Source organism: Salarias fasciatus, chromosome 15, assembly GCF_902148845.1.
Source record: "Salarias fasciatus chromosome 15, fSalaFa1.1, whole genome shotgun sequence".
Lineage (NCBI taxonomy): Eukaryota > Metazoa > Chordata > Actinopteri > Blenniiformes > Blenniidae > Salarias > Salarias fasciatus.
This window is the reverse complement of record NC_043759.1, coordinates 30,313,169-30,328,795: the sequence shown is the minus strand read 5'-3', so window position 1 is coordinate 30,328,795 and position 15,627 is coordinate 30,313,169. Positions and strand designations below refer to the sequence as shown.

The 15,627-nt window shown below is 46.7% G+C and overlaps 1 protein-coding gene across 1 annotated transcript in view; it reads right to left on the bottom strand.

The window, feature by feature from the left end:
- Positions 1–15,627, bottom strand: part of lama4 (laminin, alpha 4) — a 78,102-nt gene that overhangs the window by 13,695 nt on the left and 48,780 nt on the right. Inside the window, exons 23-33 of the mRNA XM_030110324.1 lie at positions 14,060–14,222; positions 13,841–13,974; positions 13,063–13,234; positions 12,816–12,947; positions 12,576–12,718; positions 10,714–10,843; positions 10,477–10,614; positions 10,266–10,399; positions 6,707–6,871; positions 6,395–6,548; positions 2,814–2,998 (exon numbers count right to left, since the gene is read on the bottom strand). Coding sequence (XP_029966184.1) covers positions 2,814–2,998; positions 6,395–6,548; positions 6,707–6,871; positions 10,266–10,399; positions 10,477–10,614; positions 10,714–10,843; positions 12,576–12,718; positions 12,816–12,947; positions 13,063–13,234; positions 13,841–13,974; positions 14,060–14,222 — 1,650 coding nt within the window. The remainder of the gene's footprint in view (positions 1–2,813; positions 2,999–6,394; positions 6,549–6,706; positions 6,872–10,265; positions 10,400–10,476; positions 10,615–10,713; positions 10,844–12,575; positions 12,719–12,815; positions 12,948–13,062; positions 13,235–13,840; positions 13,975–14,059; positions 14,223–15,627) is intronic.

Sequence of the window (15,627 nt, the reverse complement as noted above, 5' to 3'; positions counted from 1 at the left end):
CAGTCAGTAATACCCTCTACAGCCAGTAATACCCTCTACAGTCGGTAATACCCTCTACAGCCAGTAATGCCCTCTACAGTCGGTAATACCCTCTACAGCCAGTAATGCCCTCTACAGCTAGTAATACCCTCTACAGCCAGTAATACCCTCTACAGTCAGTAATACCCTCTACAGCCAGTAATACCCTCCACAGTCAGTAATACCCTCTACAGCCAGTACTGCCCTCTCCAGTCTGTACTGCCCTCTCCAGTCTGTACTGCCCTCCACAGTCAGTAATGCCCTCCACAGTCAATAATACCCTCTACAGCCAGTAATGCCCTCTACAGCTAGTAATACCCTCTACAGTCAGTAATACCCTCCACAGCCAGTAATACCCTCCACAGTCAGTAATACCCTCTACAGTCAGTAATACCCTCTACAGTCAGTAATACCCTCCACAGTCAGTAATACCCTCTACAGCCAGTAATACCCTCTACAGTCAGTAATGCCCTCTACAGTCAGTAATACCCTCTACAGCCAGTAATACCCTCTACAGTCAGTAATGCCCTCTACAGTCAGTAATACCCTCTACAGCCAGTAATACCCTCTACAGTCAGTAATACCCTCCACAGTCAGTAATACCCTCTACAGCCAGTAATACCCTCTACAGTCAGTAATGCCCTCTACAGTCAGTAATACCCTCTACAGCCAGTAATACCCTCTACAGTCAGTAATGCCCTCTACAGTCAGTAATACCCTCTACAGTCAGTAATACCCTCTACAGCCAGTAATACCCTCTACAGTCAGTAATACCCTCTACAGCCAGTACTGCCCTCTCCAGTCTGTACTGCCCTCTCCAGTCTGTACTGCCCTCCACAGTCTGTATTGCCCTCCACAGTCAGTAATGCCCTCCACAGTCAATAATACCCTCTACAGCCAGTAATGCCCTCTACAGCTAGTAATACCCTCTACTGTCAGTAATACCCTCCACAGTCAGTAATACCCTCTACAGCCAGTAATGCCCTCTACAGCTAGTAATACCCTCTACTGTCAGTAATACCCTCTACAGTCAGTAATACCCTCTACAGCCAGTAATACCCTCTACAGTCGGTAATACCCTCTACAGCCAGTAATGCCCTCTACAGCTAGTAATACCCTCTACTGTCAGTAATACCCTCCACAGTCAGTAATACCCTCTACAGCCAGTAATGCCCTCTACAGCTAGTAATACCCTCTACTGTCAGTAATACCCTCTACAGTCAGTAATACCCTCTACAGCCAGTAATGCCCTCTACAGCTAGTAATACCCTCTACAGTCAGTAATACCCTCTACAGCCAGTAATACCCTCTACAGTCGGTAATACCCTCTACAGTCAGTAATACCCTCTACAGCCAGTAATACCCTCCACAGTCAGTAATACCCTCTACAGCCAGTACTGCCCTCTCCAGTCTGTACTGCCCTCTCCAGTCTGTACTGCCCTCCACAGTCTGTATTGCCCTCCACAGTCAGTAATGCCCTCCACAGTCAATAATACCCTCTACAGCCAGTAATGCCCTCTACAGCTAGTAATACCCTCTACTGTCAGTAATACCCTCCACAGTCAGTAATACCCTCTACAGCCAGTAATGCCCTCTACAGCTAGTAATACCCTCTACTGTCAGTAATACCCTCTACAGTCAGTAATACCCTCTACAGCCAGTAATACCCTCTACAGTCGGTAATACCCTCTACAGCCAGTAATGCCCTCTACAGCTAGTAATACCCTCTACTGTCAGTAATACCCTCCACAGTCAGTAATACCCTCTACAGCCAGTAATGCCCTCTACAGCTAGTAATACCCTCTACTGTCAGTAATACCCTCTACAGTCAGTAATACCCTCTACAGCCAGTAATACCCTCTACAGTCAGTAATACCCTCTACAGCCAGTAATACCCTCTACAGTCGGTAATACCCTCTACAGTCAGTAATACCCTCTACAGCCAGTAATACCCTCCACAGTCAGTAATACCCTCTACAGCCAGTACTGCCCTCTCCAGTCTGTACTGCCCTCTCCAGTCTGTACTGCCCTCCACAGTCAGTAATGCCCTCCACAGTCAATAATACCCTCTACAGCCAGTAATGCCCTCTACAGCTAGTAATACCCTCTACAGTCAGTAATACCCTCCACAGCCAGTACTGCCCTCTACAGTCAGTAATACCCTCTACAGTCAGTAATACCCTCTACAGCCAGTAATACCCTCTACAGTCAGTAATACCCTCTACAGCCAGTACTGCCCTCTCCAGTCTGTACTGCCCTCCACAGTCTGTACTGCCCTCCACAGTCAGTAATGCCCTCCACAGTCAATAATACCCTCTACAGCCAGTAATGCCCTCTACATCCACTAAGGCCCTGTTCTGTACAGCCTCATACATAAAAGTTTAAATAAAAATTGGTTGTTCATTTGTTTATGTTTTATTTTACAAGGCAAACCTACATAACCAGAATGAACCCCCTGCAGGACATTTTGGTCCACAGCTCACATTTCACACAGTTGTGTCAACAAAAGTGGGACATACAGTAAGTGTCTACAAAAGCTTACTTGGTGATGAACTGAGAAAAAATGTCCAACAGTCTTTTCATCCACAGGCTGAGATCAGTTTGAACAAAGGAGCACAGTCTGAGTTTGGGCTCAGCGTCCACTGCCTCACCTCCTAAGCGTCATCACTATTTCAACCGGAAATCCACAAACTAAGGTATTCTGATACTCAAAAGTACTAATTACTAATATTTAGCCCAGTCCTAGCCTGATCAGTCCTGACAGTCCTGGAGATATCACTGCAGTTTGGACCCACCTCTCAGAAAAGGACTCTGGGATGTCTCCGTAGTGCTGCCTGCTGTTGGCAATGCCTCCATAGTAGAAAGCTTCTCTGGTTGCTCTGGGGCTTGGGGATAGGTAACAGGTCTCAATATTCAGCTCTGGATCATCACTCTTCAGCTCCACCAGCCCTGGAGGAATGCTGGGTTTATCCCTGGTTACCTATCAGAGCATTTGTTGAGGTTAGCTTGAACAGGATGAACTTCCAGAGCAGTGCTTCCATGAACATAGCTCAGACACTTGCTGTGTGTAACAGGCATCAACCCCCTTGTACTCCCTCTGTTCACGTACAATTACACGTTACCTGAGGCGAAATTTCCATTTTTCTTTTAACTTAACCCAATCCCCCCCCCAACCCCCCCAGTTTAAGAATGCTTTTTGTGTGACCCCCATTTGACGTCACGAGGCAAAGTGAACCCAGAAGCAGACCAGAGCAGATATATGTGAAACGCAGGTTGATTATTCAACCAACATGATCACACACTGGGAATCCAGGGCCGCATGAGAGTTCAAAAATCCAGGTGACCACAGAAGATGGTGACTCTCCCAACACATGGACAGGTGCACCAGACAAGCTGAACATCTCAGACAACCCGGCAGACCAACAGGAGAAATGAGGCTGCACTCTGGCAGGGGAAGAGACAGGAGGCCAATGGATAACAGGAAGACCGAATACACCAGGTGTGGAAGACAAGGGACCCAAGCACAGGTGTGGACAGCAGAAGGAGGGAGACAGACAGGGTGCAGGATCAACAGCCAGCAGGTGGAGCTGATAGGTACAGGACCTCTGCAGTGCAGCCATGCCATTACCCACCACATGCAACAGCACTGGGAAGACATACTGTACCTACATTTGTTTCACCAATACACATAATGCACTGATGTATTTTGAACTTACTGGGTTGCTGTCGTACAGACACAAGGCATTGTGGGTGTTCTCAACTCAAAACGTCAGAAGAATGTCCTACTTTAATAGTGTGCTTTCACACTGAAAATCCAGACCAAGCTAGCCTCCATGAGAAGGGTACCGCTGCAGAGCCGGAGGCAGCACTTTCAGGACCGCGCTGTGAGGACGACCGCGCTGTGAGGACCGCGCTGTGAGGACCGCACTGTGAGGACCGCGGTCTGAGGACCGCACTGTGAGGACCGCACTGTGAGGACCGCACTGTGAGGACCGCACTGTGAGGACCGCGCTGTGAGGACCGCGCTGTGAGGACCGCACTGTGAGGACCGCACTGAGGACCGCACTGTGAGGACCGCGCTGTGAGGACCACACATTTATATTTTATTATTTTTAGATACGTTTATAAACAAAACTGAATTAATGAGGCGCCGACTCCTGCTGCAAAATCTGTGACCTTACATTCTGAGGGATGCAGAGAAAGACAAACATACATAAGTATACATAGCATGGACATTCTTAATTTATTTTGTATTTTTGTATCTTGAAAAAAATACATTCATTCATTCATATGCAATAAACTGTGCATATTTCACCTTTTCACTAATGCAAAATATATTTTTAATTGTAAACATTTCATGCCAAAAAGTGAGTGCCACCTGCTGACTAAATTGTTAGTATTCATTCATGAGTCATAACGTTAACATTTTTTACACCATTTGTATTTCATTAGAAATAGTTTGAAGACCTCACCTTCATGGATAACGGCTCTTTTAAAATGGCTGTCTAAATGGGCTTTGACTTTACTCAACGTTGTTGGCTGGAACAATGTGGAGCTGCAGAATGGACAGTAATCACAAGAGCTGCACCTGGTCAGTAGGCAGGGATGGATATTATTAATAGTATTCATTTGCATCCAAGGTTATCACAGCATAATTTAATTGTCAGAGACCTTTGGACATGTTTATATCATCTAATGAAGTGTTAATGAAGATGCTGGCTGGAGTTCATCGTCATCATTTGGAGCTAAAGCTACTAAAATATGGCTATGCTGTTAGACAAATCAGCGAACAAACTAAGTGTTGGTTGTACAAATGCTGTTATAACACTGGTAGTTAGACTGTAAGTTGAGCTCAAGCTAACGACTTGTTTCTTGCAGTTTAGGAAGTTAACAAAAGCTGTGCCACACAACTTAAGATTTCACAAACATCAGAGAATAAAATGTTCTAAACAAACGTTACTTTGTGTTGTAACATCAAACTAATAAAACAATCAACTCACGTCTCAGCGGTCATTCATCATGGCGATTAACGCTTCCACTGGCAGGTGAGCATCAACTGAGCAGGTAAAATGTCTTGATAAGAACCAATAAGTATTTGGCTTAATAAACCGTTTATTATAAACAGTACATGAATTTGTACTTTGCTTCTTAAACATTTTAAATTGTACAAATATTTTCAGTGATCATCCTTCACAACAGTAACTTTTTGAACTGCTGGTTTATTTGGAGGGAAATCATCCTTAAAACAGTAAATCATGGAGGATACCTGTCTTGAACTACATCTACATTTTAAAGCAGGTGGCAGGGGATTCTTTCCATAAAAAGAACGGTCCTCACGGTGCTGTTTGGTTCTTCAACTTGGCTCAATTGGGACGCTAAAGCGTGGGTCTGACAGAGCGGTTCTGACGGTGCGGTTGTTCAACTATAGCTCGATAGGGGGCGCTAAAGCGGGGGTCCTCACGGTGCGGTCTCCGGTCGTTCAATTATGGCTCAATAGCAGCACGGTCCTGACGGTGCGGTTCCGGTTATTCAACTATGGCTGGATAGGGGGCGCAGCGCGGTCCTCACAGTGCAGTCCTCACAGTGCGGTCCTCACAGTGCAGTCCTCACAGTGCGGTCCTCACAGTGCGGTCCTCACAGTGCGGTCCTCACAGCGCGGTCCTCACAGCGAGGTCCTCACAGTGCGGTCCTCACAGTGCGGTCCTCACAGCGCGGTCCTCACAGTGCAGTCCTCACAGTGCGGTCCTCACAGTGCGGTCCTCACAGCGCGGTCCTCACAGCGCGGTCCTCACAGCGCGGTCCTCACAGTGCGGTCCTCACAGCGCGGTCCTCACAGCGCGGTCCTCACAGTGCGGTCCTCACAGCGCGGTCCTCACAGCGCGGTCCTCACAGTGAGGTCCTCACAGTGCGGTCCTCACAGCGAGGTCCTCACAGCGCGGTCCTCACAGCGCGGTCCTCACAGTGAGGTCCTCACAGTGCGGTCCTCACAGCGCGGTCCTCACAGTGAGGTCCTCACAGTGCGGTCCTCACAGCGAGGTCCTCACAGCGCGGTCCTCACAGCGCGGTCCTCACAGTGAGGTCCTCACAGTGCGGTCCTGAAAGTGCTGCCTCCGGCTCTGCAGACACATACTATTGGCCTCCATGGCAACTTTCTGTCTGACTGAACTGACGGCTTTAATGGTGATAGGAGGCAAACGGATTTCCCCTTCCCTGTTGAAGCTGATGTTTATCCATAGTGACTGCAGGGCTGACGTGTGACTGTCATGCTACCGCTCAGTTTTAGTTATGCTTCTGTCTGCAGGGTTAGTGCAAGAAGCGTAAACCTTCCAGCAGCTTCCAGCAGCTTCCAGCAGCTCAGGACTGATGGGAGTCCTACCTTCTGTGGCAGGCTGTGTTTCGCCCGTGATGTGGTCTCCCTGCGTTTTGACAGCAGTGCAGCTGGGGGGCGCTGTACTGGACAGTCCTGCAGAGTGGTATGGACTTTCTCTGTGTACCTCTGGAAGTCTTCAGGCTCAATGTCACGATCTTGTCTGGAGAAGCAGATGAATTGTCAACACATTAGCACGTACCGGTCGTCAGCCAATCAGGCTTCATATGTCAGGTTGCTTCTCCTTGGAGGCGGATCAACCACCAGAACCAGCTGCAGACCCTCTGTCCGCCTCCAGCTGAGCGCTGGATGAGAATTTACCTGTTGATGTAGGCATAGCTGATGCAACCGGTGAAGTTCTTGAAGCTGCTCTTGGGAGACCCTCCGAAGTAGAAACTCTTTGCAGCGGGGTCCGATGAGGATCCTGTGGCTGACGCTGGGCGTTTCTTCTCTTGTTTGTCTTTGTCGTCTACCAACAATGAATACCTGAAATGACACATTTAACCACTTAGAAACATCAGAAACTGACCGCTGTCTCCTCAGTTAGAGGAACAGGTGTAAAGTTTAGTCTCATCAGGGTGTATTTGTGCTCACTAACATTGCCACAGTGCATGCTTCACATGGGAGATCCTTACTGTTTCGCATTCATCTGACTTTGTGTTGTAAGTTTTTGAGAACCACCCCTGACCCCCACCTCACCCTACACAAACTATGCACTATGTACTGTCTAAACTTCTCATTCTGACTTGCACCTTGGAAACTTTTGTTTATAAATACTGTAAACACTTAAACACTTCCAGTTTAAAGCAGGGCTGTCCAAATTCTTTTCAGTGAAGACGGTCAAAACTAAACATTCATGTTGCAGTAGGCGTATGAAGCTAAATATCCCTTTATAATAATAATTTATTATAATAATAATTTTTATACAGCGCTTTTCAGGACACTCAAAGACGCTTTACATTGCATTATTCATTCTCTCCATACTGGGTGGTGGTAAGCTACTGCCCAGTCTGGGGCAGACTGACAGAAGCGAGGCTGCCAATCTGCACCATCGGCCCCTCCCACCACCACCAACCATTCACTCTCACACTAGGCAAGGTGGGTGAAGTGTCTTGCCCAAGGACACAACGACAGTTTTATGCCTGCGGGAGCGGGGATCGAACCGCCAACCTTCCGGTTATAAGACGACCTGCTCTACCAACTGAGCTACTGTCGCCCCTTTACCTCAATTGTGCTAAATAAAAACTAACAAAATAATTTTAAAAATGAATAACAGTCTTTGTGTCTCACAGCATGAAATTACTGAAAATGCACACATCAAATTCATTTATTTCTTCTGACTGTATTTACATTAATTCATGTTGAAAAAATAACCGAACATCACCAAACATGCTCCAACATGACATATATTAGGCGTCGGCCTATAGGCTACGTTCTTCTGTGTTCCACAGATAGTCCTTTGGTGCAATGACTCTCAAATAAAATGACTTTATGGTCTAAAGATGCTTCATTCACCACTGGCCGGAACTGGCTTTTTACAATCCTCGGTGCACATGCAGAAAGCCTGTCAGTAGGAAACATGGAGCCTGTCTTTGGCTTTTAAAAGCCTCCAAATGTCAGGCTCCAGCTGACTTGCTGACTAAGTGAGAATATCATGCAGATCAGCAGTACATTTCTCAATTTGCACTTATTGAGATTGAACAGGCTGAAACCTGCTTGCAGACATCTGTACTTCCAAAGAGGGACGGCATCACCTGTGCATGTTTGCGGGTCTCGGCATACCTGTGTGCAGGAACACATCTATAAAACTCCTGTAAGGGAAGCTCTGAACTTGCTACAGAGGTCTGAATCAGACTAAAGTTCCAGCAGTTCCACTTGAAGCTCCTCACTGACTGCTTCCACATGCACAGGAATGGGCTGCACAAACAGCTGCTGCCTTCTCCTGAAAATCTTAGACGTGGTTGTCAAATTCCTCCACAAGATCACTGAGAATGCTGAAGTAATGTGGTGTGTTTTCCTCCATCAACTCAACTTCTGTGAGGCTGGGAAAATGAGCCAGATTTCCTGAATATGGAAACACAAAAACAAACAATTAAAGACATAGAAATATGTTGCTTTTCATTCAGTGAAGCAACCTAATGTTTAATGATAGAAAATATGGAAGCATAGGTCACACAAGTAACATTTTTAGTATTAATGACAAGCCGAATTAAGCATTTTGAGTTGATTGCAAAATTAAAATCAGAACTCACTTGTTGAGAGATGTCTGCTGAGCAGCAGGAGTTTTGCTTGAAGGCCCTGGCGTGATCATCCAGCTCGCTGGTGATCTGGTCCCTCTCTCTAAGCTGAAGATTCAGGAAGTTCAGCAGCTCGGTGATGTCCACGAGAAAAGCCAGCTCACATGTCCAGCTTTTGTCAGAAACCACTCGCATGCTATTTTTCTTTGTAGCTTGAAATGCCCTGATCTCCTCAAAGAAACGCCAAACAGCGTTCCCCCTGCTCAGCCATGGGACCTCCTGGTGGAACGGCATGGCTCTGGAATGCGTATCCACCTCCTCCAGAAGAGCTTGGACTGACTGTGTGAGAGCGCCTTTGCTACTGACGGTGGCAACGACATCTTGATCAGGTTTTTCAGGCCGCTGGATTTGGCACAGAGCTGTTCTTGGTGTAAATTGCAGTGGTATTTTAAAACTGGCCCAGCACACTAGCCGACTTTGTCTGAAACAAGTACAGTGAGGCCGGTTCTCTTACAGCCAGGACTCCAGCATTCCTGATGCCAGGCAGGTCTCTCCACTACTATCAGGTCCTATCCAGAACTCGCTGCACAGCCATGAAAACATCCACGCCTTCCAGTGTCTCAAGGCCCGCTACTTCCTGACTCACTGCGAAGTCCTCATTAAGGCCTGGCAGGAAGGCGAACAGCTGGGCCGAGTCCCATATGTCCGTGCTTTCATCAAATGCTATGGAAAAGACAGAAAACGCACCTGCTCCCTGGACAGTTTGCCCATCAACATCTTCAGCCATATCCTCAATGTGGCGAGCGACCGTGTTCCGTGATAAGTTAATCTGAGAAAAAGCCCACGTCTGATTTGGGCACATGGTGTCCGCCGCCACCGTCACGCACGGTTTCACAAAGTCACCCACCGCGAGAAGTCGTCCACTTCTGACAATGAAGGAGCTGATCCATCCCATAACTTCCCCTGCAGGTACACTGTTGGGAGATTAGCTTTGACATCAAGTCTCCAACTTTCACCTTTCATGAACTAATGAGAATCTTGTGTTTCATAGTGGCGACGAAGGTTATACTCTATAAATCAGCGACTTTCATATAAGACTTATTTAGCTGACTTTCTGTAAAAAAAAAAAAAACTCATGTTCCCAACTATTTTTAAACCTTGTCTCATCAGTCTCTGGAAGCCTTCAATCTCCGTTATGACCCCAGCATCTTCTCCTGACTGTTTATCAACATGTTCTCCTCTGCTCCACACGGGGAAATGTTGCACGAGCCTCAGGCTATAGGGATGGCCTTGATTCTGCACACCTGCAGACCTCTCAGATGGAGATGAAGATGAAGCTCTATTGGTGGATCATTTACCAGCTGGTTCAGATTCCACGGATTTAACTGTTAGCTTTTGGACTTAGCTTTTCTCATCATAATTTATGTTTGCTATTTTTCAAAAGAAGAGAAAGTGGTTCTTCAACTGAGGACTGAAAACCAAGGACTGCCAAATGAAGAAAGAATTTTCTATACCCGATCCATTGAGACTGAGAAAACCTGAGGTTGTTTCATGTAGGGTCACCATGTACGACTTGGCCAATGTTCTTAGGTTCTTGCTTTCAAATGGCATTCTGGAGCTGTGCAGTGAAGGACAACACTTACTTTTGACCGTTGACCGAGGCCACTAAGAAGTGCGTCTGTCCATCGTTGTATTGCTTCTTGTGCGATTTGACCTTTGTGCCTCTGTTGTTCAGCACCACGGCTCCGTTCTCCAGGGAGATGCTGAACTCTTCAGACTGAACATGAGAAGAGGAGTCGTGAGACGGGAGGGCACAAACATGTGTCATGCTGACAGTGTGGAGGACGTGCTCACCCCTTCACTGTGGTAGAAGAGGAGGCCGCTGGGCAGCAGCGTCCTGAAGTTCAGTCCTCCTTCAAAGCTCTCCAAGGGGGAAATCTTGGCGGTGGATCCCAGGTAGCTCTCCCCGTTGAAATAGGCTTTGTGGGACATCTGTCATAATCCAACAGATTTCACTCTCACTATCCTGAACGCATAGCTCAGTGTGTGTGTGTGTGTGTGTGTGTGTGTGTGTGTGTGTGTGAGACCTACAAAAGACTCCTCAGGGCAGCCACTGCTGATGCCGATGGTTCCTGGCTCCTCCAGCAGGTTGAAGTCCTTTTTCTGGAACTGGAAACCTTTGACACAACCCTTCAAGCCCACCACTGAGGACAGCTCCGGCCTGCACACACACATTCCATTGGCTGCTCAGAGATGGACTTTAAACTGACTCACCCTGTAACGCTGCTGAGCAAACTACACTGACCACGAGCTGTTTCAACGAAAAAAGACAAAAAACTATGCATTTTGTAGTTTATGAAGACCAAACATCTCAGTTAAAATCATAAAAAGGTCAGAAGTGAACTGATGCAGAGTCGGTCACATCACTCAGCTCAGCCTGTAGCATCTCTTCAGCACATTCACCTGAACAGTAACCCTGTTAGTGTGATCTGGACCACACCAACAACCAGGTCTCCGCCTGTGTCCCCGTCCAGGTCCTCATCCACGTCCCCGTCCAGGTCTCCGTCTGTGTGTTCCCTCATATGGTTCTCCTGTGTGTTCCCTGCTGTGGTTCTCCTGTGCGTTCCCTCATGTGTTCCCTCATGTGGTTCTCCTGTGTGTTCCCTCATGTGTTCCCTCATGTGGTTCTCCTGTGTGTTCCCTCATGTGGTTCTCCTGTGCGTTCCCTCATGTGTTCCCTCATGTGGTTCTCCTGTGTGTTCCCTCATGTGTTCCCTCATGTGGTTCTCCTGTGTGTTCCCTCATGTGGTTCTCCTGTGCGTTCCCTCATGTGTTCCCTCATGTGGTTCTCCTGTGCGTTCCCTCATGTGTTCCCTCATGTGGTTCTCCTGTGTGTTCCCTCATGTGTTCCCTCATGTGGTTCTCCTGTGTGTTCCCTCATGTGGTTCTCCTGTGCGTTCCCTCATGTGTTCCCTCATGTGGTTCTCCTGTGCGTTCCCTCATGTGTTCCCTCATGTGTTCCCTCATGTGGTTCTCCTGTGGTTCTCCTGTGTGTTCCCTCATGTAGTTCTCCTGTGGTTCTCCTGTGTGTTCCCTCATGTGTTCCCTCATGTGGTTCTCCTGTGGTTCCCCTGTGTGTTCCTCTCTTATCCTGTCTGGAGCCAGATCGTCTGTCTTGCAGTGGTGCAGTGCAGCAGTTCTTGGTATTTCCCAGCGTTCCTCTCACTGTTTGGTTCTGTGTTCTGTGTTTGTCTGAACTGGCTCCAGTCTTGCACACCTCGTGGTCTGTGGTTCCAGTTCTCTGCTGATCGTGCCCAGTGGTTCAGCACCACTCTAAGGAAACGGTTTCAGAGCCACATCTTGAGGTGAATTTACAGCGAGCTCCACATTATACCTCCTGATATGTTTTCCTCAAAACAATGAGGAACTGGAGTTGTTTGTGTTTCCTATGTTTGCAGGAGGGCCTCTAAAAGTGTCTATAATGCCTCATGACTGCAGTCGACCCGTCAGTTACAGGGTTGAAATGAGTACTTCTTATAGTTCACACTCACTATTGAGAACTGGAAACAAGTTAAAACGTGATTCAAACTTGTGCTGGGATTGCAACACCAAGACTGAGAATGCCCCTCAATGGGGTATTTTCACAGCTTCACTACTTCCTGAAATAGCTGTGCACATTCATTTCCTGTCTTGCATTATTGGCCAAACTGATTAATCCCGGTGTGTGTGGTTTAGACTGCTGCAACAAGACACACCTGGATTAATCATTTTGGCCAATAATGCAAGACAGGAAATGAATGTGCACAGTTAATTTCAGGAAGTAGTGGAGCTGTGAAAATGGCCCATTCTTTCTTCCATCTTTCTTACTTTGCAAATTGCATCCTGATAAAACAAAGTGTTTTCTTTAAGGCGAACATTGTACTAATGTGTTTTCTGCAGGTAGATAGTCTCACCTGGACTGGAGCACACTGGAAGGGGCGCCGCCGATGTAAATATCTGAGAAGGGCAGTGTGGTTTTTGGATTCTCCATGGATTTGACGTGACTCTTGTCCACTAACAGGATGACTTTCTTGGACTGATGATAGATCACTGACACCTGGAGAAATAAGATAAATTGTCTAAATTGTCCAAGATAAATTGTCTGACAGATACACTGATTAGTTCAGGCTGAAATACTGGAAACAGCCATCCACCTCATGGTAGCGAGCATCATTTATCAGCAGCTTTGGTAAGTTGTTCTCCAGAAGTTTGGGGCCGTTGCTGAAGCCGAAGTCATACATGAGGCGCAGGAAGCCATTCTTTAACTCTAAAAGGAAGAAGTTGTCCTGGAAACACAGAAGAATCCTCTTTTTGACAAACTCTGGTCAAATGGACATTTTCACAGTTGAAGTTGAGTCCCTGTGCCTGTGTTGGTGATGATGGCAACGAGTCTGTCCTCACCCCGTTGACCATGAGGAAGAGGACGCCATCATTGGCCACTGTTCGCACTGCGATGTCAAATCTTGTGACCACACCAAACTTTGCTCTCCTTTCGATGTTGTTTATGAGTGCGTAGCCCGTCCCATCGAACAGGTAACTTGCAATCCGACTCTGGGAGAACGCCAGCTTGTACCTGAGAGGCAGAATTCAGGTATTTTACACACAGGACGTTTAGAGTTGTGAAGGTCGTCTCCATGACTTCCTTTTAATTCAGTGTCCTGCAGTTCCACATTTGCATTGGCATGAAACGGAAACTGTCCATATTTGTCTTTGTGAATTGCGCATATATCAGTAGTGAATATATGTTTGGAAGAGTGTTGGTGAGAGCCGAATGTGAGAAGCTGAGGGCTCGACAGCAGATTTCTGCTGAACAGGGCTCGATAACATCTGGAGCCACAAGTGCAGTGGCACCTTGAAGCTTACATCCATACTTATGTGAACATTATTTTATTTGAATATTGATTGTACAACAGAAAATTAAACATGAAAGTTTAAATGGAGAAACTTCAAACTCCTGTAAAAGATTAAAAAAAAACAAGAGCACAAAAAGAAATACAATAAAAGGTCTGTTCCTCAAAATGTCTGTTATAAAACTTCATAACTGCAACCTGGGATGCAGTTTTTGTATGAATTCACCACGATAAATATGCTTTATGAGCTGTGTTCTCTTCAGTTTGAAGGTACACATCAGTTTTAGCTCCAGATGATTCTGACTGATGGGAAATGTTGCTGCTCGTACCTGGGACACGGCGGAGACGCCACTATGTCTATTCCGTGAGTCTCTTTGAAGTTGTACAGGCTGATGACGTCGTTGTTCAGTGAAGCCAACTCGATGCAGCCCACAAACGGAGCGAGGATCAGGGGGGGCGGCAGCTGGTTCCAACACGACACACACACACTCACAGATCACAACTGAGACACACACTGGGACGTGAGTGCGTGGAGTTACAGGGGCTACCTTCACGCCTGGCGGCACGCCTCCGACCGAGAACACCATGTCTTTGGGGTCGATGTCGAACAGGGAGTCGGTGCCGGGAGCTTGGCCTTTCTGGATGAACTTCTGCTCGTCTGTGGAGCTCTGGCTGGGGATGGTCAGGAACACTTTTCCATGTCTGCCCAGCCTGCAGCACAAAGTGATCCACATTACGGCCACAGGGTAGTGGTGAGGCGGCTCAGCTCAGTTAGAGGGTTGCAGGTTTGACTGCCTACATGTCACCACTGCCCACATTTGGAAGTGTCCTTGAGCAAGACCCTGAGCCCCGAAGTGCTCCCAATGAGCTCCTGCATGGCAGCTACCTCCTCTGGAGTGTGAATGTGTGCATTTGATCAACAGTGCAAAGCAGTGAGAACAGGACCAACTCCTCCTGATCCCACACTCTTGACAGTAACATCACCGATTATTCCAAGATGCCACAACCAGTACTGTGTGACCAGGAGCACATCAAAATTTAAAATCTATGAAAAGTGTGACTGAAAACTTTAAAGGGGCTGTATCCTGCTTTTTTAGCTAGTCCAAACCCTAGAAATGGCATTAACATGGTAATAGTTTATTTTTGGCACTAAGGAAAAGTCATTTTGTGTGAAATAAAAGATTTTCTGGGGCTAATTCTGAAACCAGGAAGAGAAAACGCTCCGTTTCTCTGAAATCCCGCCTCTCCCCCTGTGGACTTTGACTGACAGCTACTTCAACCAATCAGAGCTTCAAAACAAATACGCTGGCTAGCTTTAGCTCTTTAGCTCTTTAGCTCTAGCTTCTCCACACGCAAAGTGTTGAATAGTTTTATAATATTCTTTACATCATGCTTATTATATTATGTTATTTACTATTGTTCATATCATGCATGTCTCTGTTAGTTATAGTATGCTAGTAGACACAGGCGTAGAAAAGACATGTATCCTTTTTCTGTTGGCCAGCCTGCCATGTTTCATTTTTACGGCAGCCTCTTGGCAGCTGGACAGTTTGTTTTTTCTACAGCTAAGACGACAGGTCAATTGTCTCTCTGTCTCCCTCTGGTGCAAATGAGGCTCATTGGACAAGAAATGTGACACTATGATTTTTTGCGGAACACCTGGCATTTGGAGACTTGATGGAGGCTGATAGGGCCTCCCAAGGGGTCACGGACATTGACCTTTGTTGGGAGGGGGGAAGAGTCAATTGAGAGTCAACGAATGGTTTAGAGCAATTGTGTCTTGACGAAGAGTCCATTGAGAGTCAACGAACTAAAAAAAAATAGTATAAATAGATGGAGCGGAGAGCGATCTTTTTGGTCTGCCTGACTGCCGGGGTTTTTTGGAAATAAAGTCCTCTTTTTGCATTCTGACTCTGACTCTGCCTGATTGTTGCGAGGAGAACTACGATTGAAGACTTCAAGAACCAAATGGATATAATTGAGGATTTTACGTTTTTTCTGGAATACATGTTTGGGGTTTTTTGCACCGTGACTGGCCTAGGATACTTTTTATATAAAAATCCACGACAAAAGACACGCGAAACCTCTTTTCCTGTTGGAAACTCACCAAGCGCAG